Source organism: Myotis daubentonii, chromosome 5, assembly GCF_963259705.1.
Source record: "Myotis daubentonii chromosome 5, mMyoDau2.1, whole genome shotgun sequence".
Lineage (NCBI taxonomy): Eukaryota > Metazoa > Chordata > Mammalia > Chiroptera > Vespertilionidae > Myotis > Myotis daubentonii.
In genome coordinates, this window is record NC_081844.1 from 27,644,890 (window position 1) to 27,668,379 (window position 23,490).

The following is a 23,490-nucleotide window of genomic DNA, read 5'->3' on the forward strand; positions in this document are numbered from 1 at the left end:
GGATATGCTGCACACATATATGTAGCATTAATATAATCTTTATGCATTTCTTTGTTAATCATGTAAACATGTTTTTTTTTAAATATATTTTATTGATTTTTTACAGAGAGGAAGGGAGAGGGATAGAGAGTTAGAAACATCAATGAGAGAGAAACATCAATCAGCTGCCTCCTGCACACTCCCCACTGGGGATGTGCCCGCAACCAAGGTACATGCCCTTGACCGGAATCGAACCTGGGACCTTTCAGTCTGCAGGCCAACGCTCTATCTACTGAGCCAAACCGGTTTCGGCAACATGTTTATTTTTTAAATACTTTTAAAAACTATCCTCACCTGAGGATAAGTTTATTGATTTTAGAGAGAGGGGAAAGGAGAGAGAGAGAAACATTGATGTGAGAAACATCAAATCGGAGATGTGTTGCCTCCCGTACTTGCCCTGAACAGCAGGTGATTGAACCTGCAACCCGGGTACATACATGCCCTTGACCAATTATCAAACCCAAGACCCTTCAGTTCTTGGACTGGTGCTCTAACCACTGAGAAAATGGGGCCCGGGCAACATGTTTATTTTTTTTTAATTGTTTAAAAATATGTTTTTATTGGGTGGGTGGGTGGGAAGAAATCAACCAAGAACTTTTTTTTATATATATATTTTATTGATTTTTTTACAGAGAGGAAGGGAGAGGAATAGAGAGTTAGAAACATCAATGAGAGAGAAACATCGATCAGCTGCCTCCTGCACACCCCCCACTGGGGATGTGCCCACAACCAAGGTACATGCCCTTGACCGGAATCGAACCTGGGACCCTTGAGTCCACAGGCTCTATCCACTGAGCCAAACCAGTTAGGGCCAACCAAGAACTTGTATGCATATATGTATAACCCATGGACACAGACAATAGGGTGGTGAAAGCCTGGGGTGGGGGCAGGCTAGAAGGGTCAATGGGGGGAAATGGAGGACATATGTAATAGTTACAACAATAAAGATTTTTTTATAAAGAACTTGCACTTATAGTGTAAAAAAAAAAAAGCTGTTTTTATTGATTTCAGAGAGGAAAGGAGAGGGAGAGAGAGATAGAAACATCAATGATTAAAGAGAATAATTGATCGGTTGCCTCCTGCATGCCCCCACACTGGGGATCAAGCCTGCAACCAGGGCATGTGCCCTGACTGGGAATCGAACCGTGACCTTCTGCTTCATAGTTCAATGCTTAACCACTGAGCCATGCTGGCCGGGCAACACGTTTATTCTTAATATAAATTTGTTAGTATTGATAAGTTGAATAATAATATCAATATCTCTATTAACAGTGCTTTGCATATTTATATTGATTATTATTATTATTACAGGAATGATTTTTACAACTAAACGTCTGGTGATTTGTTACCTTTTATTTAATTTTTATGTCTTTGTAAATTTTTTGAATTGGTAATATGAACTAAAAATTTCAAACAGTATTACAGGGCACAGGATGAAAAGTTTGACACCCTCTCACCTATCCTCCTGCCCCCCGCTCAGTTCCCCTCCGAGGTTAACCGCTGTGACGGGTGTCTTGTGCCTTCTCCCAGAGAGGCAAATGTGTGAGTATTTATACAGCCCTTATAAATACACCCAGAAGTTCAGGCAAACAATGCAAACTGTTCTACATTGTGCTTTTTTTGAAGTTAACACGTTGAAGACAATTTCACTCAGTACAAACAAGACTACTCCATTTTAATTTTGTAATAGGCATTAATGGGTCCATTTTTTAAATATATTTTTTTATATTGCATCAATGACGAGAGAGAATCTTTGATGGGCTGCCTCCTGCACGCCCCCTACTGGGGATGGAGCCCGCAACCCAGGCATGTGCCCTCGACAGAAATCGATCCTGGGACCCTTCAGTCTGCAGGCTGATGCTCTATCCACTGAGCCAACCCGGTTAGGGCTTAATGGGTCCATTTTAATTTCCTTTTTCATCATTTTGCTTTTCAATACCCTTTATGAAGGTATCAAGCAGTTTAGTTTTTTTGTTTCATTAATTTCAGCTGTATTGACATAAAAAAATTATAAGGTATTTAAAGCACACATCATAGTGATTTGATATACGTATACATTCTGAAAGAGTTCTCCCATTGATTTTATGAATACATCCATCACCTCACTTATTTATCTGTTTTTGTGAGGTGTTGTGTGTGTGTGTGTGTGTGTGAACATTTAAGTTCTACTCTCAGCACATTTCAATATCATACAATATTATCAACTATAGTCACCATGTTTCACATTCGATTCTCAGACCTTATTTCATCTTACTGCTGAAAGCTCGTAGCCTTTTACCAACCTCTCCCCATTTCCCTCCCCCCAGCCCCCGGCAGCCACTTTCCTACTCTCCGTTTCTGTGAGTTTGACTTTCTTTTTTCAGATTCCATATACAAGTGACACCATGCACTATCTGTCTTTCCCTGTGACTTTTTTTCACTGGGCATAATGCCCTCCAGGTCCACTCATGTTGTTGCAAATGACAGGACTCCCTACTTCTAAGGCTAGGTAATATTCCATTACATATATTTTATATATATGAAATTATAAATGGAACATTATATATATATGAAAAACATATATCACTTTTTCTGCTTTGTTGTTAATCCTCACCTGAGGACATTTTTCCATTGATTTTTAGGGAGAGTGGAAGAGAGAAGGAAAGACTGAGAGAAACATTGATGTAAGAGAAACACATCGATGGGTTGCCTCCTGCATGAGCCCCGACCAGGGCCTGGGCCGGGGAGGAGCCTGCACCAAGGTAAATGCCCTTGATGGAATCAAACCTGGGACCCTTTGGTCTGCAGGCCAACGCTCTATCCACTGAGCCCAACCGGCCAGGGCACACATTTTCTCTATCCAGCCATCCACCGAGGGACACTTAGGTTGTTTCCATGTCTTGGCTATTGTGAATAATGCTGCAATACACGTGCGAGTGGAGACACCCTTTTTCATAATATTGTTGTTGTTGTTTTTTAAAGCACCTACCTTCTCCCTTCTTTTTATTGCACTGTCTGGGTAGCAAACAGTTTTAATTTTTTTAAAAATATGTTTTTTTATGTATCTTTTAGAGAGAGGAAGGGAGAGGGAGAAAGGAGAGGGAGAAGGGAGAGAGAGAAACATACATGAGCGAGAAACAATTGGCTGCCTCCTCCACGCCCTCTACTGGGGATCAAGCCTGAAACCCAGGGCCTGTGCCCTGACAGGGAATCTAACCAGCAACTTCTTGGTGCATAGGATAATGCTCAACCAACTGAGCCACACCAGCTGGGCAAGCAGGCTTAATTTTTAATTTAATTTATTGTTGGAATATTTAAACATGGTACAATAATGTGCACGTTACAACAGCCAAAAGGTACAAAGGATTCACAGAGTGGAACCGCCTCCTCCCCCAGGACATTTACCAGTTTCTTCTTGCAATATTCTGGATATTCTGCACACATCAGGTAGAACATCAGTCGCAAGGGGCCGGGAGTTTTACCTGTTTTGTACCCTGATTTGTCTCTATCCTTTAGAACAGTGTCTGGCACCTACCAGATGTTTCATGTATTTGGTAAATAAACATATAAGCAGGTTACTCATGCATGTTCACAACTAGTGCAGGCTGAATGAGGAAAAGAGGGGGAAACTCAAGAACCAGATAGAGGATGGGCCCCAAGTTGGAAGGCAGGGTACAACTTGGACCTGGCAGCGAGGGCGGGGCAGCCATGGGCAACAGCAGGTAGGCTGTGGGTTTCGTCTTCTAGGGGACAGGAGGCAGCGCGGAATTCTGGGATCCCATCAAGGCAAAAATCAGTTCTGTATTTGGGACAGTGCGTGGCACATGGTAGGAACTTGATTATTTTTTAAATGAACACACAATAGGCCTTGGTGGCTGATTGCTGCGTTGACACACAGTAGGTGCTTCGTGGCTCCTTGTTGAGTAAAGGGGATCCCGTGCTCTCCTCCAATTCCAGGGTCCCAGGGATGGGCCAGAATAAATCTGTACTTGCAGACAGCTGTTTCAGGTTCAGGCCACCTGGCGAGGAGGGACATAAAGTCACGGGGCCGAGTGACGTCAAGCTCCAGCTGGTTCTCACGGGAGGACCTGGGAGGGGCAGGGCCCGGGGGAGGGGGGGGGGGCGCGGACAAAGGGACTGGCGCACCGCCCCCGCCGGCCTCCGCGCGCGCCGGGCAGCCAGACCACATCTGGAATTCATTGCTTGCTGCGGCCTCCCGAAAGGGGAGGAGAGGAGGGCGGGGCGAGTGGGGGGGCCAAGGCGGCGCCTCTCCCCGCCCCCCGCTCCGTCTAGTCCCCAGCCCCGGGACGCAGCCGAGCCCGGCGGGCAGCCCCAGCCCCAGCCGAGGCCGTCCCGGGAACGCTGATGCCAAAGCCCCTCCGGCCAGGGCCGGGACCCGGGTCCGCCTAGCCAGGTGAGCATGCGTGGCAAGGGGGAGGAATCAAAGGCGGGCTCGGTCCTCTCGGGTCGCGGGATCCGAGCCGTGGCGGCGGGGGTGGGGGGCCTGGCCGGGGTCGGGGGCGCGCACGCGTCGCCGTGCCCCCGCTGCACCGGGGAGTGGTCGTCGTGCGCCCTCTCCACGACTCCAGGCGGCCCCCCACGGGCTCGGCCGCGAACCCCTGACTGCGCTTACCCAGCGGCAGGAAGTTGGCTCCGAGAAGGCGGAATCCAAGCCCTTTTGACCGGAGACTGGGAGACAGGACAGCGTGCCGGGGAGTTTGGGGAGTGCGTAGGAGGTGGGTAGGGCGCCCCTCTTGGCTAACTCGGGTTGAGCAAAAGGTGCTGCGCGCCGCGGAGCCGCCAAGCCGAGGGGCGGGGCCCCTGGCGAGGGCAGTCGGCCCGTCTGCACATCTGGCGCTCTGCCTCAGTTTCCTCAAGTCGTCTTCAGGTCCCCCGCGGGGACCTGGCTTTGTTCTGGAAGAGAAGGGAGCGTGACTGTGGCTCCGGCGCCTCTCCCTCCCCCCTGGGGCCCGGGGATGGGGCGGGGGTGCAGGCGCGCGCGGCATGGGCCCCGCTGGGTCCCAGGCCCAGCAGAGCTTCGGAACCTCGCCCCCTCCCCCGGCACGAGTTGACTCACCGGGGATTTCCACCCCCTCCCCAAACTCTGTTCTAGTCAGATGCTCCGGGCGCCACGCGCTGAGCCCACAGTCTGCCCTGTGGGGCGACACCGACACCGGTGCGGCGCTTGCCGTGCGGCTGAGGTTGGGATCTCCCCCACCCGCACCCCCATGTCTTCTGGGAGTATTGGGGCAGGTCACCTGGCGGGACGGCGCGGCGTCCCCCAACCCCACTGGCAGCTGTGGAGATGCTGTGTGTGTGTATGGCGAAAGAGAAAGGAGGTGCGGCCCCAGCAGCCCAAGTGTGGATACCGTACATTCCACCGCCAGATAAGGAGGCTGAGACTGTGGCCCAAGGGCGGGGGCGGGTCCTGTCGCCTTTTTCTGGGCATCTGGGCTTGCCCAGCAGGGAGGCTGCCAGCACACCCGGGGCGTCTCCGGCCCTCTTTGCTGTTTGGGGCTGGGCTGAACTTAGGCGCCTCCACCCGCCCTGGCCCACTGGGGCCTCATTTGTTTTTCCTTGGCTGGTTGGTTGGTTGGTTGGTCGGTTCATTCATTCATCCATCCGTCCATCTGTTTATCCACATCCATCCCACATGTTTTCTGAGCACCGTGTGTATGCGAGGTCTCCATCCAAAGGGGCTGCAAGTGGACTTGGTTGCTGACACATTCTACGATGGAAGCCAGACAGAAAACTAGAAATCATGCTTTTCACAAGTGTTAAGTGCTGCCAAGATAACAAAGCAGGATGCTCTGAGGAGACAGCGGCTATACTAGACCAGGGGTCAGAGCAAGTGACCTTAAAACTGAAATTTGAAAGATGAGGAGACCCCTGGGGGAACGAAGACCACTCAAGGATTTGGGGGAAGGGCATGCCAGGTGGAGGAACAGCAGGGGCAAAGGCTAGGAGGTGGGGTTGGCCTGTAGGAGGCCAGTGTGGTTGGAGTGGAATGGCTCAGGGGGAGAGTGGGAGGAAGCTAACTGGCCAGGGGCCGCGCGATTGGGGCAGTGGGGAGCCATGGAAGAATTTGGAGTGACATATTGGAGCTCCCCAGGCTGCTGTATGGAGAATGGCAGTGTAGGAGGGACCTGACAGCTGAAGAGAAACCGAAGGAAAGTGGGGGTTGGGGCGCGCTGCCCTAGGCAAGAGGCATGGGATCAGTGAGTGACCATGGGGAACCGAACCACAGGCCCTGCCTCAGTGGAGCTCGGGGGAGGGGCTCCTGGAAGCACGGAGCTGCCTTCTGCCTTCCTCCCTCCTAATCACCCCCTGAACAATCTTGATCTGTGTCTCTTCCCTGCCCTTCCCAACCCTGCCTCTTGTTCCCACTTGTCCCTCTTGCTCCATTTCAGGCCTGGACATTCCCTGGTTTCGAGCCCAGTGACCTCTTGCGGAGCCTCTGGGAGGGAGTCAGGGTTGCCTTGGTAAAGGTGAGCAGGAGACAGGCCCGGTGTGTAGCCAGGCCTGGGAGCCCACCCAGGGAGAAGAAGCAGGCGAGGCATGCATCTGCTAGCCCCAACTCGGGGCTGGCTTCCTCTTTCTGGAAAGCACCAACCTACCTTAAGCTCCTGCTTTAGTTAGCAAAACTCTAGTTGGGAAGATGCTGTCGTGTGGGCCTCAGTTTCCCCTTCTCTTACTCGGAGAGCCACCCCGCCTGAGGATGCCTACAAGCCTCCTGGGGCTGCAGAAAATGAGGGTGCAGTGCCCTGGTCCTCCCTCCCAGGGAAGAGACAGACTTTTTGGTCAGTTCCTGGGGTTCGAGGGCTGAACCCATTTCTTTTATTTATTTTAAATATATATTTTTATTGATTTCAGAGAGGAAGGGAGAAACACCAATGATGAGAGAGAATCATTGATTGGCTGCCTCCTGCACGCCCCCCACTGGGAACCGAGCCCACAACCCAGGCATGTGCCCTTGGCTGGAATCGAACCTGGGACCCTTTAGTCTGCAGGCCAGTGCTCTGTCCACTGAGCCAAACCGGCCAGGGCTGAACCCATTTCTTATTTCTCCAGGAAGTGGCCATAAATCTTTCTCTTGGCCGCCTGACTGGAGAGGGTGGTGGCCCTCCTTCAGGGAAGGAGGGGGCAGCCACAGGACACGCCCTTGTGCTTCTGGCCCCACTAGCAAGGGTGCTTCCCAGGCCAGTGATGGGTTTTTGATTCTCAATGTTAAACACCAGGAGGGTCCCAGTAGGCCAGGGCAGCCTGGGGATGTCTGGTTAGGATGACCTGGCGGTCAGACTACAGTTCAAACTCTCCCCAGGGACATTCACACAGTTTTAATTCTCCTCGGAAAGCAGTGAGTTCCAGCCTCCAGGAAAGGACCAGTTCAGTGGTGGTAGCTGCTGAGCGCTCCCAAACTGGGCCAATCAGAAGCCGAAGATGGGAAGCTCAGGCCAATGAGCGAATAGCCCAATACCCTGGAATTGAAAATAAGCCAATCAGGGTGCGGGCTGTTTCTGGCCCGACCGTGGGTCTGGTAGGGCTAAGCCTGCAGCGGGCAGAGGGCATCGGGGCGCCAGAGCTCTGTCCTGTGCAGGAACAAGGGGCCTCTGTGTGGCGATCTGGGCAGGGCAGCAGCCCCGGGGATGCACACAAGCCCTTCTCTGTTCCCAAACTAGGACGGATGTCCCTTCGCCCAAGGGGAGCAGCTGCTTCTCTGTCCGGCCAAGGTCCGGGCCACCACCCTGAGGGGGCACCGGTGACGGTGACAGAGATAGCCGAGCGACCCCGGAAGTCCCCCTTCACTCCCCGGGCTCACAGGGAACCGGCCTAACCAGCCTTTTCTGGAAGGCGGGTCCTGACGCACACGTGGTCCCTGCCAGGCCTTGGCAGACATGTTTCCAGGGACCTGGGGAAGGCTCTTCCTGCGCCCCATCCCCCACCCCCTTTTAGCAAATGGTTCCCCTCGTGAAAGGCAGGCTGCACTGCTCCTCTGAGACACCTCCCTCCCAAGCTGGAGGGAGGCCGGCCGTGGTGCCGGCCTTGCATCCTCTCTGCACCTCTTCCCGCCCCCTCCTGGACGGATTGGTTTTCCTTGAGAGGGGGTGACTCAGGCTTTCATGGAAACAAATACTGCCCCCCTCCCCGCGGGGCTGCACGCCCCCTCACCTCTCACATGACTTCGGCACAGCTGCCCCATCCTCCCAGCCAGGACCTCCCAGACTCCGGTGTCTCTCTCCCCCATCCCATCACCCCCTCCCCGCCTTCCCCACAGCGGATGTGACTGGGGAACCAGGACTCCACCCTGTTTGTTCTAGGGGCCTCACATCTGGATTTCATCCTGCCTGGGAGGGGGTGCCAGCGCCCTGCCTATCCCTCTGGACCCTCTGTCCAAGGGCAGGGCTAGATGGTGCTGATGAGAACAGGCTGTTGGGAATCTTGCTGGGCTGGCTCCGTCAGCATCCCCTCCCAAAAGATTGGGTGGAGGGCAGCTAGTCCCCAGCAGAGTGCGGCAGGAAGAAGGGAACTAATCGTATTTATTTCTCGCTTGTTACATGTGAAGGCTGCCTCCTGCATTGTTCAACAGGATTTTTCTGTCACCCGGTGAAGTGGGCCTGCTTCTCCCCCGTTGCGCAGATGACGGCACTGGGGCTGCGCGCCGACTGACTTACCCAAGACCCCACAGCATGTCAGAGGGGGTGTGGCGTTGACACTAGATTGTCTTCCAGGCCTCTGTCCTCTGGGGTGACATGACCTCTGGGATGCTGGAACCTCAGGGCCAGCCTGGTTTCTCCTCCAGACCTTATTTTGGGAGCACCCACAGCCTCCAGGCTTACGCCCAGCCTGAAATCTAGGGCCGTGGGTGGTCATGAGCAGGCATGGTGCTGTCGGCACCAACCATCTCTCTGACCAGGTTGGCAGGTGGCACGAGGCCCCAGGCTCCGGTGTATTTGAGAAAAGGGGCGAGCCCTCCGGTTCCTGCCCACAGCTCCACCTCTGGGTAGGCGGGCAAGGCTTCTGGAGGTCCACTTGGTGTCCTTCATGCTGCTGGGGGAGCTTCTGAGAGACAGTGTAGCCTAGAGGCTATAGAGCAGTGGTTCTCAACCTGCCTGATGCCGCGACCCTTTAATACAGTCCTCACGTGGTGGTGACCCCCAACCACAAAATTATTTTCGTTGCTACTTCATAACTGTAATTTTGCTACTGTTATGATTCGTAATGTAAATATCTGATATGCAGGATGTATTTTCATTGTTACAAATCGAACATAATTAAAGCATCGTGATTCATCACAAAAACAATATGTAATTATATATGTGTTTTCCGATGGTCTTAGGCGACCCCTGTGAATGGGTCGTTCGACCCCCAAAGGGGCCGCGACCCACAGGTTGAGAACCACTGCTCTAGAGCAGGGGTGGGCAAACTTTTTGACTCGAGGGCCACAATGGGTTCTTAAACTGGACCGGAGGGCCGGAACAAAAGCATGGATGGAGTGTTTGTGTGAACTAATATAAATTCAAAGTAAACATCATTACATAAAAGGGTACGGTCTTTTTTTTTTTTTTAGTTTTATTCATTTCAAACCGGCCGGATCCGGCCCGCGGGCCGTAGTTTGCCCACGGCTGCTCTAGAGGCTTTGGAGCCAGTCGCTCTGGCTCTGTCACTTACTAACTTTGGGACTTTGGCAAAGTGAGTTGATTCTCTGGCTTTCCCGTCTATAAAGCAGGGATCATGCTCATTTTGACTTTAGGTGGCCACTCGGCGAGGAGGGATGGCCCTGGGACTCAACCCCTAGACATCCAACGTCAGAGCCCAGGCAGCATCCACAGCACTGACCTGCCTATCCGTCTCTTCTCTCTGCAGCTCTGACAGCTCCATGGCCTCGGCCGGCCACTGAGCCCCACCATGGGCAGCCTGTACTCGGAGTACCTGAGCCCCACCAAGGTCCTGGAGCACTATAACTACACCAAGGAGACACTCGACGTCCCGCAGACACTGTCCCGCCAGGTGGCCTTGGTCCTCATCATCATCCTCTGCTGTGCCATCGTGGTGGAGAACCTGCTGGTGCTCATCGCCGTCGCCCGAAACAGCAAGTTCCACTCAGCCATGTACCTGTTCCTGGGCAACCTGGCCGCCTCGGACCTGCTGGCGGGCGTAGCCTTCATCGCCAATACCTTGCTCTCGGGCTCTGTCACCGTGCACCTGACCCCCGTGCAGTGGTTTGCCCGTGAGGGCTCGGCTTTCATCACACTCTCTGCCTCTGTCTTCAGCCTCCTGGCCATCGCCATCGAGCGCCATGTGGCCATTGCCAAGGTCAAGGTCTACGGCAGCGACAAGAGCTGCCGCATGCTGCTGCTGATCGGGGCCTCCTGGCTCATCTCACTGGTTCTCGGGGGCCTGCCCATCCTCGGTTGGAACTGCCTGGATCACCTCGAGACCTGTTCCACCGTTTTGCCGCTCTACACCAAAGACTACGTGCTCTGCGTGGTCACCATCTTCTCTGTCATCCTGTCGGCCATCGTCGTTCTGTATGTCCGCATCTACTGCGTGGTCCGCTCCAGTCATGCCGAGGTGGCTGGCCCGCAGACGCTAGCCCTTCTCAAGACAGTCACCATCGTGCTAGGGGTCTTCATTGTGTGCTGGCTGCCTGCCTTTAGCATCCTCCTCCTGGACTACGCCTGTCCCGTGCGCTCCTGCCCTATCCTCTACAAGGCCCACTACTTTTTTGCTTTCGCCACCCTCAACTCGCTGCTCAACCCTGTCATCTACACGTGGCGTAGCCGGGACCTGCGGCGGGAGGTGCTGCGGCCCCTGCAGTGCTGCCGGAAGGTGACGGGGGTGCAAGGACGGCGGGGTGGGACCCCACATCACCGCCTCCTGCCCCTCCGTAGCTCTAGCTCACTGGAGAGGGGCACCCACATGCCCACGTCGCCTACGATGCTGGAGGGCAACACCGTGGTTTGAGGGACATGTGGGCTGACAACCAGGCCATGGCAGAGGGCTCCCTGGAGAGGTGCCACGTGACCTCAGACAGCTGTGGGGCTGCCGAGCAAGGTGGCCCACTCCACAGACCTGGGTGATATTGAAAATATCTCATACCTGGGATGGCCAGCGGAGGCACTGACCTGTTGGAAGAAAGAGCTGCAGCAGAGGCCTGGAGACCAGGGCGGTGACTGGCGTGACCCCTTCAGAACTGGCTCCGGGGAGGTCTGAGGTTACCTGCAAAGGGCCTGGGTGACAGCAGGCAGGCACTCAAGAGGAACTCAGGGCAGGAGCAATTTACAATGTGGTACAAAGGATCTCATTGCACAACTGTCTGACCCTCCACCTTGCCACCTCCTGGCAACCTCAGGCCCCTTCCCTGGACCCAGTGCCCCAGGGGCTGGAGGCTTCCTCCCTTACTGTCTGGGCAGCCCCAGCTAGTAGTTCCCCAAGCCCAAATCCACAGCTTCCCCAAATGTCACCAGCTGGTACTTTGGCCACTTCTTCCCTTTCCTCTTACTCCACGAGATGCCAGGAAACCACGGATAGGGGGGCCTGAACCCCATTCTCAGACCTCATCGGCCAGTCGTACTGTTTGGGGCACAGAGAAATAATCACCAAGGGCTGGAAAAACCTGTCTGGGGAGCTGAGGAGGGCTCAGCATGGAACTTGAGAAAGTTCTGGGGGAGCTGTTAGCCCAGGACCCTTCCACCTTTCCCCCCAAAACAACCACCCCCAGGCTACTCCCACCGCCAGCCCCCGCTGAGGTACCAGCTCTCCTAAGGCAGGGCAGCTTGAGTCCACTGTGCCTCCTTTCAGGTTGTAGTGAACGGAGCAGGGAGTGGGGGTGCCGAGGACATTTGTGGGGGCTCTCCCCCAACCCGCTCCAGAAGGACTTTGCTAAACCCTGTGGATAGAGACAAGGGTCATTGCGGTACGAACATATTTATGTGTCTCTCCGTGTCTGTGCGTGTCCTCGTGTGTGCGTGTGTGACGTCTGCGACCTGTGCCCATGTTTCCCCAGAATGAATGCTATTCTGTCTCCTTGTGTCTGTGTTGAAGCTGCCAAAGAGAGGTCCGGCCCCACACAGACCCCTTCGTAATCGCTGGCCCATGCCCCCACGTGAGAGCTGGGCTGCAGCTCACCTGGGGACGGAAACCTCATGCCTCAAAACGATTTCTTGTGAATGCAAAGGTTGGGAGGGCCTGTTGGGGGGCAAGGAGCCAGTTGGGGGCTTGTCTCCCCTTATTCAGCTCCCCAGATGCCCCCACGCCCCATGTCTGAGACCAGGCCCAGGCCAATAAACGGTTCAGTTTCTCTTTCTGATGCCTGTTTGTCTTTTCAGGTTTATGGTGGTAGCCCTCCTATTATCGCTCTGTGGCTGGGGGTGGATGGGATGGGGGAGGGTGGCTGCTGCCCCAGCAACTCACCACCCTTTGCCAGTCTTCCCATTTCGTGTCCCAGACCAGGGTTGCAGCAGCTTCTGAGAAAACGTTGGCATTTCCCCAGGACAGTTGTCCAGGGCCTTCCTCTTTTCCTCCAAAGAAGGGTCTGGCGGCTGGTGGGGACCCCTTTCTCCAACCCAAGGACATGTCTCTCCCTGGGAGCTGGAGACATTATCTTGGGGCCCAGTGGCCCACAGGGTCCTCCAGAGATCAGCATTCCCCAGAGAAATGGCTGACTAAGCACTTTCCAGGCACGTAGACGCGACTCAGCAGGACTCCTTGATGGAGACGTGGGTTTAGAGAAGTGAAGTGAGCTGCTCAGGTCACACAGCCCGTTGGAGCAGCCCCTGTCTGGATTTGAGCTCAGGTGGGCTGACTTGAGATGCTGCCAGCTCTCATCCTGGGTAGTCCCTGATTGGAAATGGCAGTCACATCTGATCCTCCTCAACCCCCTCTTTGCCATGCGTGGAACCAGATGGAACACAGCTGGAGGGTGGGTACCTAGCTCAGCTCCAGGGTGACACCCCACTCCTTTGCCCAGGGGCACAGGGCCCTGTGGCTCCTTTGAAGAGCTGCACGTTGATGGGGAACACAGAGCCCAAGCTGAAGCCTCGCCCAGCGACGCCAGCACAAATACTAAGGCAATCAGTGAAAGAGGAGTGAGGCAGGCAGCAGCCAGAGGCCGAAAGGCCTGCGCCCCCATTGGAATTCCCCTCCCGCCAGCAGTGCAGACACAATCTCTGCAAATCTGAGGCCTAGTTGAGTTTGGGAGGAAGAGGCATAGGCCAGGCAAGAATCAATAAATTTCCCCCAAATACTTCCATGCTTCCACCGTCTCCTCCTTCAGGCCTTTGCTCAAATGCCACCTCCTTGTAGAAGCCTGCCTTTCCCCATCTAGCCCATCACCTGGCAGTATTTTATATAACAATTTACCGGTTTTCCCCCATTAAAATATGAGAACCTTGAAGATAGGATTGCATCAGTCTTCTTCACCACTGTGTCTCTAGCATGTTAAGCAACACTTGGCTCCCCACCACAGGGCCTTTGCACCTGCTGTTCCCTCTGTCTGGAATGACTGTCCCCAGACATCCTTGTGACTCTTCTCGCCTCCAGATCTATATTCAAATATCATACCCTGGGTGAGGCCTCTGGCCTCAGCATACATGAGTTTTGTTTTTTTTATATATATATATATATTTATTGATTTCAGAGAGGGAGAAGGAGAGAAAGCTAGAAACATTAATAATGAAAGAGAATCATTGATCGGCTGCCTCCTGCACGCCCCCCCCCCCCCCACTGGGGATCGAGCCCACAACCCTGGCATGTGCCCTTAATCAGAATCAAAGCTGGGACCCTTCAGTCCACAGGTCGTCGACGCTCTATTCATTGAGCCAAACCAGCTAGGGCTAGTTTCTTTTCCTATCTGCCTCTCTTGCTCCTCTTTTAACCTGGAGCACATCTTGCTTCATCCTGTTTATTTTTTATCTCCCCTTTAGAATGCTAGTTCTATGACAGCAGGGGTTGGTTTCTGTCTTCACTCTTTGGTTCCAGAACAGTGACTAGCATATAGTAGGTGCTCAATAAATGTTTGTGAAATAAATGAAAGCAAACGCAAATGATGGTCATTTCAGTAAGTGGTACTCTCATCAGCACTCTAACAGGTTGAGGAAACTGAGGCGCAGAGGGAGCAGGTGAACTGCCCAAGGTCATGTAGCATGTGAGTGGAAGTGTCAGGATTTGAACCCAGGCAGGCCTTGATTGAAAATGGCAATCACATCTGATCCTCCTCAGTATCCTGAAGATCCACTTTACTCATATCTCTCAAACCTTGGAGCCTAGAATGGGAGAGACCAACCTATAGGGAGGCAAGATGACTTTCACCTCCTAACCCCCTAATGCCTGTTGGATATTAGGAAGCATCAGAATCATCTGGAAGAATCTGTTAACATGCAGACTCTTAGGTTAGGCGTTGCAGTGAGAGATTCTGATTTGAATAGGTGAAGTGACCCCAGCAACGCCTGTTTTTCACCAAACACCTCCAGGGATCATCTTGGGACCACAGTGTAAGAAGGTTCCAGACTCCATAATCTCAATAGAATTTCTTGCATTGATGGAACTAGGCCATATTAGCCTGCCCACTTGTGGGCTATTTAGCACTTGAAATTTGGCTAGTGTGATGCAGGGACTAAATGTTAACTTTTTTTTTTTTTTTAAATATATTTCATTTATTCTTCACAGAGAGGAAAGGAGAGAGATAGAGAGTTAGAAACATCGATGAGAGAGAAACATCGATCAGCTGCCTCCTGCACATCTCCCACTGGGGATATGCCCGCAACCCAGGCACATGCCCCTGACCGGAATCGAACCTGGGACCCTTCAGTCCGCAGGCCGACGCTCCATCCACTGAGCCAAACCAGCCTCGGCCTAAATGTTAACTTTAATTAATTTAAATGTAAATAGCCATGATTGCCATTAGCAATTCCACAGTGTGCACCTCTGGTTTCTGCAGCGTCCAGGCAGCTGAACTCTCTTGGCATTATACCACCAATTCAACAAAAATTCTTAAGTCTCACCATATCATTGTTATGAATGACATGGTACCTTCCACATGTCACTTCATAATTTTGGAATATTTCTTTTAATAATGATATCAAGATTAAGCCCAGTGCCTGGCCAGCATGGCTCAGTGGTTGAGCATTGACCTTTAAACCAGAAGGTCACAGTTCGATTCTTGGTCAGGGCACATGCCCGGGTTGCAGGTTTGATCTCTAGTGTGGGGTGTGCAGGAGGCAGCCAATCAATGATCCTCTCTTATCATTTATATTTCTATCTCTCCCTCTCTGAAATTAATAAAAATATATTTTAAAAATATAATTAAAAAATATATTAGACTCAGCTGCAAATAGAAAATAAAATATTAGTAATTTAAAAGAAATGCGTGCCTGACCCTTGGCTGGAGACTTCATCCACGTTCATCAAATAAATGGACTCTCAGGCTTGCGGGAAGTGGGGGGAGAGAAATGGATTTCTCATATAAAAGAGTTTCAGAGGAAATTGGTCTGGGTAAGGACAGATGCCTACCTATTAACATCCAGGCTCCCATCTGTCTGCCCGTCCACCCGTCCACCCATCCATCTACCTAAGTCTATCTGTTTATTTATCATCTACCATCCATCTATCCACCTAAATACTTTGTTTCCTAAGAACAAGGCATTCTCCTAACCTCAGTAAAATTACCAAAATCAGGAAATCTACAAACCTTTACCAGATTTCACCAATTGTCCTATTACTGACCTTTACAGCAGAAGAAAATCCCAGAGCACTTGTTGAATTCATTTATCTTTTCAGTCTCTTCAATCGGTTGGGCGTTGACCCGTGCACTGAAAGGTTGAAGGTTGGAGCACATGCCCAGGTGTGGGCTTGATCCCCAGTGAGGTGTGGGGGGTGTGGGAGGTGGCCCATCGATGTTCCTCTCCCTCTCCCTATCTCTCTAAAAGTCAGTTTTTAAAAATCAAAATAAATAAAGGATAGTTTCTGAACCTCTATCTTTTGTGACCTTGTGACATTTTAGAAAAATATAGGCCCGTTACTGGATAGAATGCCCTTCAACTTGGATTTGTCTGGTATTTCCTCATGATTACATTCAGGCTATGCATTTTTTTTTGGCAAAATTATCACAGAAGTAATGTGTTTTTCTCAATTAGCCTCCCTACCAGCCATGCTAACTCTGATCACTTGGTGGTGTCTGCCAAGTTTCTCCACTTTAAAGTTACCGTTACCCCCTTTGCAATGATTAACTGTCTTGTAGGGTGGTACTTGGAGACTGTAAATAGCCTGTTACTCATCAAACTTTTACTCCTTTAGCATCCATTCTTGTCTGAATCAATTATTACTCTCTGGATATCTTTAGGAAAATAGGAGGACGTCACATCATTGTATTTGTAGATATGCCACTTTTTATCTTCAAAAGAAAATAATACCTTTTTTTTCCAACTTAAGCACAACACCATGATTATACTTATCAAAAGTATCAGTCAGCCCTAGCTGGTTTGGCTCAATGGATAGAGCGTCAGCCTGTGGACTGAAGAGTTCCCGGTTCAATTCCGGTCAAGAGCATACCCCCAGGTTTCGGGCTCTATCCCTGGGGGGGGGGGGGGGGGGAGCGCGGGCAGGAGGCAGCTGATAAATAATTCTCTCTCATCATTGATGTTTCTAGCTCTCCCTCTCCCTTCCTCTCTAAAGTCAATAAACATATATATTTTTTATAAAAAGTATCAATCAGTGTTAAAATTTCCCCATCTGTCTATTTTCCTTTTTTTTTTAAAAAAATATATATTTTATTGATTTTTTACAGAGAGGAAGGGAGAGAGATAGAGAGTTAGAAACATCAATGAGAGAGAAACATCGATCAGCTGCCTCCTGCACACTCTCCACCGGGTATGTGCTTGCAACCAAGGTATATGCCCTTGACCGGAATCGAACCTGGGACCCTTGAGTCTGCAGGCTGACACTCTATCCACTGAGCCAAACCAGTCAGGGCATGTTTTCCTTTTTTTATAGATATATCTTTTATTATTTTTCAATACAATCTATTTTGCTTTCCCAAATTTATTCACAATCCAGTATATTTAACATACATTTTCAGACATTTTTCTCTTCTTCCATGTGTTTATTGAAATTTACATTCCTTCAAATTCTCATTTCAATCTTACCCTTATATGATAAACCTCCTACAATCATGATCATCTAACCACTGTTTTCTTTTTTTTTTTAACATTTTATTTATTTGAATTAGAATTCAAATAAGGTCTTCACATACATTAGTTATTGAATTTCTTAAGTATTGTTTAACAGCCTTCCCTTGTTAAACAATAGGCTTAACCACCTACTTAACCTTGTTTAACTGAGGTTGAGTAATTCATCTGTTGAAGAAACAGGTTGTTTGCCCTGGTGAGTTTCCTAATTTGGTATTAGCTGATGGCATCCCCTTATGTCATGTTCCTCTTCCCCAGTCAGATTTGAGATTGAAATTTTTGGCTTCAATTCTTTACAGGTGGTGCTGGAAACTTCCAGCAGGGGGATATGATCTTTCAATGTCTCTCTCTTTTACTGGTGACTAAGACTGATGAGGGGGTTCAGAGGCCATCAGTCCGATCCCACCTCCAACCATTCCCGCACGGTCCGATCATCCATGAACAGCTGTTGCCTGGACCCATCGCTGCATGAGCAGTCTTCAAAGGGTTTCTAACCTGTCTCCCCATCCTCACATCCTGGCCAGTTTTCTCATTTGTCTACAAGGCAAATGTACTTCCCCCAAAATCAAACCCACAGCCCTGGCGTATTGGTCACCGCTCTAATCCACTCAGCTACCCAGCCTGGGGCAGGACTCTGCATTTTTACTCTGCACCACTTCTGATGTGAATCATGCATGACTTACAAATGCTGGCCTGAGGGCCGATAAAGGACTGTGAAGATACTGCCTCGAGGAAATATAGGACAAGGTCGTTGCTTTCTCATTTCCTCGTGGCTAAATCAGTCATTCTCATCCAGGATGATGCCATACCTCCAGGGGGCATTTGGCAATTATAGAGACACTTGGTTTTCCCACCGGGGGGTGGCAGTGCTACCGTGGGTAGAGGTCAGACACGTTGCTGATCGCCCTGAAATGCACAGGACAGTCCCCCATGACAAAGATTACCCGGCTCCGAATGTCAGCCGAGCTCAGCTTGAAGAACCGCATGTGCCCCTCTGGCTCCTTCCCCCTGGTCAGCTGGGTCAGGACTGCTAGGCCACAGCTGATAGAGTGAGGAAACTTCTAGACCAGTGGTTCTCAACCTTGGCTGCACATTAGAATCACCTGGGGCCACAACATTAGTAACAAAGAAACAGAATTTCCGGAGGACGAGGCCCAGAAATCAGGATTTTTAAAAAAGATTCCCAGGTGATTCTAATGTGCAGCCAAGGTTGAGAACCACTGTTCTAGAGACATCCCCAATGCGCCGATTGGAGACTCTGGCCACATCTCTTTGCCAGGTAGTGTTAATAACCTGGTGATCGCCTTTGGAGAGGCGGGGGTGGTTAGTTAGTGGTTATTTCCCCAGGTGGGAGGAGCTTCACGTGCAGTGTCTCTGATATAATGGCCGGGGCGGGCCCATTTCTCATCCCTGCTCAGTGCGGCGTGGACGCTTTTCCTTGCAGTTCAGGAGCAGACGCTGTTGTGCTTTTACTTCCTGTGCCAGAAGGTGGGTGACTCACCTAGGTCTCAGCCCTGTTTTTCTCTAGGGCCCGGTGGCTGTAATGGCCTGTGGGGACCCAGGCAGGCTGATGCGGGCTGGGCTGAGGGAGGGGAGGAGGGCTAAAGGTCTTGGAAGAAAGAAAGGAAGCCCAAGTTTGATGTATGTACATGAGAGAAGTGGGGATAAGTACTCTGGCGACTTATATAAACAGCATCAGGTGATATGTACTCTTTTATGCCTGCTTTCTTGCACACAGACGAATGTTTGTTTGTTTTTGAGATTTGTCTATAGTTTTGCATGGAGTTGTCAAGTACTCATTCTCGATACTAAATACTAGGGTTCCGCAAACTAGGCCAAATTCACCCCGTAGCCTGTTTTTGTGTGGACTTGAAGGTAAGAATGGTTTTTCCATTTTCAATTAGAAAAAAATCAAAAGAAAACAATATTTTGACATGTGAAAATAACATTCACATTTCAGTGTCAATACATAAAATTGAACACAGCCATGCCCACTCATTTACAAAACCATCTGTGGCGGCTTTCCCTCTACAAGGGCAGAGTTGAGCTGTTGTGATAGATAGTATGGCCCACAAATTCTAAAATATTTACTCTCTGACCCCTTACAGAAAAAGTTTGTGACCCCAGAGTATCATATTCCACTGTGTAAGTAGGTAGCTGTCATTGTTTCTATTGGTGTTAGATGTCTACATGGCCTTCAGTTATTGGCTATTGTGAAGAAAGCGGCTAGGAACATTTTTGTACATCATTTGGTGGATGTGAGCACGCATTCCAGGAGTGGAGTTGCTGGGTCATAGGGCAGGCATATATTTAGCTTTGGTAAATAAAGCTAACTTGTTTTCCAAAGTGACTGTACCGTGTTCAACTCCCCCAGCAACACAGGAGCGTTCTGCTGTGGCTAACAATTGCCGATTTTCTTTTTTCATTAGAGCCATCCTGGTGTGGGTAGGAGCTGATATATTGCATGGAGGCTTTGCATTTCCCTGATGACTAATGAAGTTGAACAGCTTCCCGTATGAGTCCTTGCCGTTTGGATATCCTCTTTTGTGAAATGCCTGTTCAGCATTTTTGTCTACTTAGTAAAAAAGGAATTGTCTGTCTTTTTACTAATTTGGAGGAGTCCTGTGTGTATTGTAAACATGAGTGCTTGGTCGGCATTTATGTGTGGCTTGTCTTTAGGGGGAACCTTTAATGAACAAATTCATTTTAATATAGCCTCAATGTTTTCCTTGATTAACGTGCTTTGTGGCCTGTTAAACACGTGCCTATCCCAAAGTCACAAATATGGAGAATATAGATGTCTTATTTTAAAAGCTTTCTTTAAATTTTCTGACTTTAAAAATATATATTTTATTGATTTCAGAGAGGAAGGTAGAGGGAGAGAGAGAGAAACATCAATGATGAGAATCATTGATTGGCTGCCTCCTGCATGCCCCCTCTGGGGATTGAGCCCGAAATCCAGGCATGTACCCTGACTGGGAATCCAACCATGACCTCCGGGTTCATAGGTCAACACTCAACCAGTGAGCCACACTAGCCGGGCTGATATTTTATTTTTAATTAGAAAGAGAGGGAGGAAGAGAGAGAAACATTGATTTGTTGTTCCACTTATTTATGGATCCTTGGTTGCTTCTTTTTTTTTTTTTTTTTTTTTTTTTTAATATATTTTATTGATTTTTTACAGAGAGGAAGGGAGAGAGATAGAGAGTTAGAAACATCGATGAGAGAGAAACATCGATCAGCTGCCCCCCGCACACTCCCCACTGGGGATGTGCCCGCAACCCAGGCACATGCCCCCGACCGGAATCGAACCCGGGACCCCTCAGTCCGCAGGCCGACGCTCTATCCACTGAGCCAAACCGGTTTCGGCCCTTGGTTGCTTCTTGTATGTGCCCTGACCAGGGACCAAAACCCAAGTGTATTGGGACGATGCTCTAACCAATTGAGCTACCTGGCCAGGGCTTAAAGGCTTTCTTGACTTTGCTTTCCCATTTAGATCTGCACAGTGTTTGGAACTGCATTATGGTTTGAGGTAGGGATCAAAATACACTTTCTTCCAATGGCCATCCAACAGACCCAGCACCATTTATTGAAAAGACCATCCTTTCCCCACTGCTCTGCCAGTTGTTTTTGTTTGACATAAATAACATAGCCACATGCTCCGGTATTCAAAAGGGCAAAAAGATATTCAGAAGAATTCCTCTTCCTGCCCACAGCTTCCATTCCTCTAGTTAACATTCTTATCTCTAGGAAGTTATCTGTTTCTTTTCCAAGGTTTTATGCAGAGATGAGTAAATATACATAATTACTCCCACACTTCCCCCTTTTTTACATAAACAGCACTCTATGAATTCTGTTCTACATCTGTATTTTATTTTCACTTGCGGATAGGAAACTCTATGATATTATGTGAGCAAATATCCTTTTGTTTTTTGTTGTTTGGGGTCTGTCATGGTATGAATGGAACACCATTTCTTTAGCTAATCATCGCTGATGGAAAACTAGGTTTTTCCCTCTTTACTATAGTCAAGGCTTAGTGAATAGCTATGTCTGCTTCTCATTTTGCACATGTGGTTGAGTGGCTCTCGGGAGAAATTCTTGTAAGTAGAATAAGTGAATCAAAGTGGGGTGCATTTGCTTTTTGAGGGATATTTGCAGACTGAGCATTTAATGTGGGGGAACAGGCATCATACCCTAACCCTTGAATCTCCCTAAGTCTTTATTGCATGCCAACTATATCCTGGGCACTTTGCTGGACGTAGGTGGGGGGGGGTATGAGTGACATAAACCATCACCCCACTGTGTGGCTGCCAGCTGAGGTAAAGGCTCTGAAAGAGAGGGCTGTAGTTCTAAGAGCCTAGCAGATACCTGATAGGGCTGGAGGAGGAAAGGAAAGGCTCTGTGAAGGAGGTGATGGTTAAGACCAAATAGGAAGAATGATTAGAGATTCTCCAAGTAGACGTGGACATATAGAACAGCAGGACGTTCCAGGCTAAGAGAATCGCGGTGCAAAAGTTTTCTGTGGCTGCGTAACAAAAAGCCCCAGAGTCTAGTGGCTTAGAACAATACCCGTGTATTATCCTTCAGGGTTTGTGTGGGTCATGAGGGTGCAGGCAGATATTGGCCGGGGCTACCATCATCTGAAGGCTTGACTGAGGCTGGAGGAGCACTTCTCACGTGGCTCACTCACCTGGCGGAGAAATTGGTTCCTCTTTCTGTGGACCTCCCTGTAGTGCTGTTGGAGCATCCTTACAACGTGGTGAGAATGGCTTCCTCCACGAGAACAAGCTTGTGGTGTGATGGCTTCTATGGCCTAGTCTCAGAAGTCACATGCCTTTACTTGTACCGTATTCTCTTGGCCACACAGACCGGCCTTGATTCTGTGGGAGACGACTCCGCAAGGGCATGAATCCTGAGAGGCAAGAGATGTTGGGGGCCCCATTAGAGGCTGGCTACAACAGGTCTTAGGCAAGAAGGGGCTGGAAGTATCCAGGATGTAGCTCAGCTGGGGTGAGCAAAGGAGTGAGTGGCAGGGCTAGGTTTGCAGGGGTTGGGGTTACCCTAAGTGCACTGAGAAGCCATCTAGGAGTGTGGGATGGGCTAGGGAGCAGATGGCAGGATCAGATTGGGATTCTGAAAAGATCCCTCCCACGGCCATGTGGAGAAGAGGTGGGGGAGGGCTGAATGGCAGCCCGGGAAGGATGCTGGGCCAGTGCTCAGGAGAGAGGGGAAGGTGGCCTGGGCCAGGGAAGCTCGGCTAACTGACTCAAGGACTGTTTGAAAAACAACCCACCTAGCTTGGCAGCAATCCTTGAGGCTGCCGGGCTTTGCTCCAGGCGAGAGACCTTGATGGCTGTGACTAATTCCCCAGCATGTGGGCATGACTCAGCGCTGACCTTGGCTCGAGAGTGTGACAACCCCCTCACCAGCCCTAGCACTGATGCTGGCCTCTTCTTCCTTGTAACTGGTGCTGGGAGCAGGGAGCTTGGGCCTGACAAGCCTTTTCTCGTGAGGGGTTTGTGAACACGACCAAGAGGCGGAGGTGGAGTGAATGCCCACAAGAGCTGAACCTGGTTTCTTCTGGAAGTTCCAGTCCTGCTAAAGGGAGGAGCCCATTTCTAGGTGGGGGAGGGGGTGTCTGGGGGCCCAACCAGTCACTGTGGAGATGCCTGAAGCCATGAGCATCCTTTCTCCATTGATTTAGCTGATATATTCTTAGCTAAAAACTCTGGAATGAAGCAGGTGATTCATGGATTAGAGACAAACCTGAGCTGACTTGGGCCTCAGCGTCCCTGTTTGTAAGAGGGAAATTACATTGTTCTGGGGAAGAAAACGGCTTTATACCTGCCAACATTTGCATCAGGTACCTCCCATGTCCTGTATATTAATTCAGCTGCTATTTAGATTCCGATGGATGAGTCCTTGGAGCATCGGCTGTGAAGGAGGCAGACCATCTGGAGCTCATAACCTTTGCAGGGATTGGCCCACCACCTGTTTTGGTCAATACAGCCCAGGAAGGATGCCGGACTTTTACTGGAACAGCCATACCGCTTCACTGATGTATTGTCTATGGCTGTTTTCATGCTATCATGGCAGGAGTGGGTGGCTGCAACAGAGAGAGGGGACCCACAAACCCTGAAACATTTACTATCTGATCCTTTATAGAAAAACCTGCTGATCCCTGCTCTGTTCGAATGGAGCCGACGGACTACAATAGACGAAAAGAGAATCTCTGACAATAGATGCTACGAAGGAACTGGGTAATAGGATAGAGTGACTAGCGGTGGTG

At 50.2% G+C, this 23,490-nt stretch overlaps 1 protein-coding gene and 1 long non-coding RNA gene across 4 annotated transcripts; one reads left to right on the forward strand and one right to left on the reverse strand.

Moving 5' to 3' along the window:
• Window positions 1–3,300: 3,300 nt before the first annotated feature.
• On the reverse strand, window positions 3,301–5,261 carry LOC132235077 (uncharacterized). The gene is made up of 2 exons (XR_009452972.1): window positions 5,096–5,261; window positions 3,301–4,932 (listed from the first exon to the last, which is right to left on the reverse strand). It is a non-coding gene; the product is annotated as an uncharacterized LOC132235077 (long non-coding RNA).
• On the forward strand, window positions 4,207–12,328 carry S1PR2 (sphingosine-1-phosphate receptor 2). Of its 3 annotated transcripts, XM_059696862.1 has the most exons (3): window positions 4,207–4,432; window positions 6,429–6,506; window positions 9,883–12,328. In XM_059696862.1, the coding sequence occupies exon 3, from the start codon at window positions 9,925–9,927 to the stop codon at window positions 10,981–10,983; it is 1,059 nt and encodes a 352-aa protein (XP_059552845.1). In that variant the 5' UTR covers window positions 4,207–4,432; window positions 6,429–6,506; window positions 9,883–9,924; the 3' UTR covers window positions 10,984–12,328. The 3 variants fall into 3 exon arrangements, with proteins under 3 accessions (XP_059552845.1, XP_059552844.1, XP_059552846.1); XM_059696861.1 differs by lacking the exon at window positions 6,429–6,506 and having other exon boundaries at window positions 4,210–4,432; XM_059696863.1 differs by lacking the exons at window positions 4,207–4,432; window positions 6,429–6,506 and adding an exon at window positions 4,537–4,754.
• The last annotated feature ends 11,162 nt before the right edge of the window (window positions 12,329–23,490 follow it).

Excerpts from the sequence above, each read along its gene's own strand:
- S1PR2 (XM_059696862.1), top strand. The coding sequence starts at position 9,925 with ATGGGCAGCCTGTACTCGGAGTACCTGAGCCCCACCAAGGTCCTGGAG.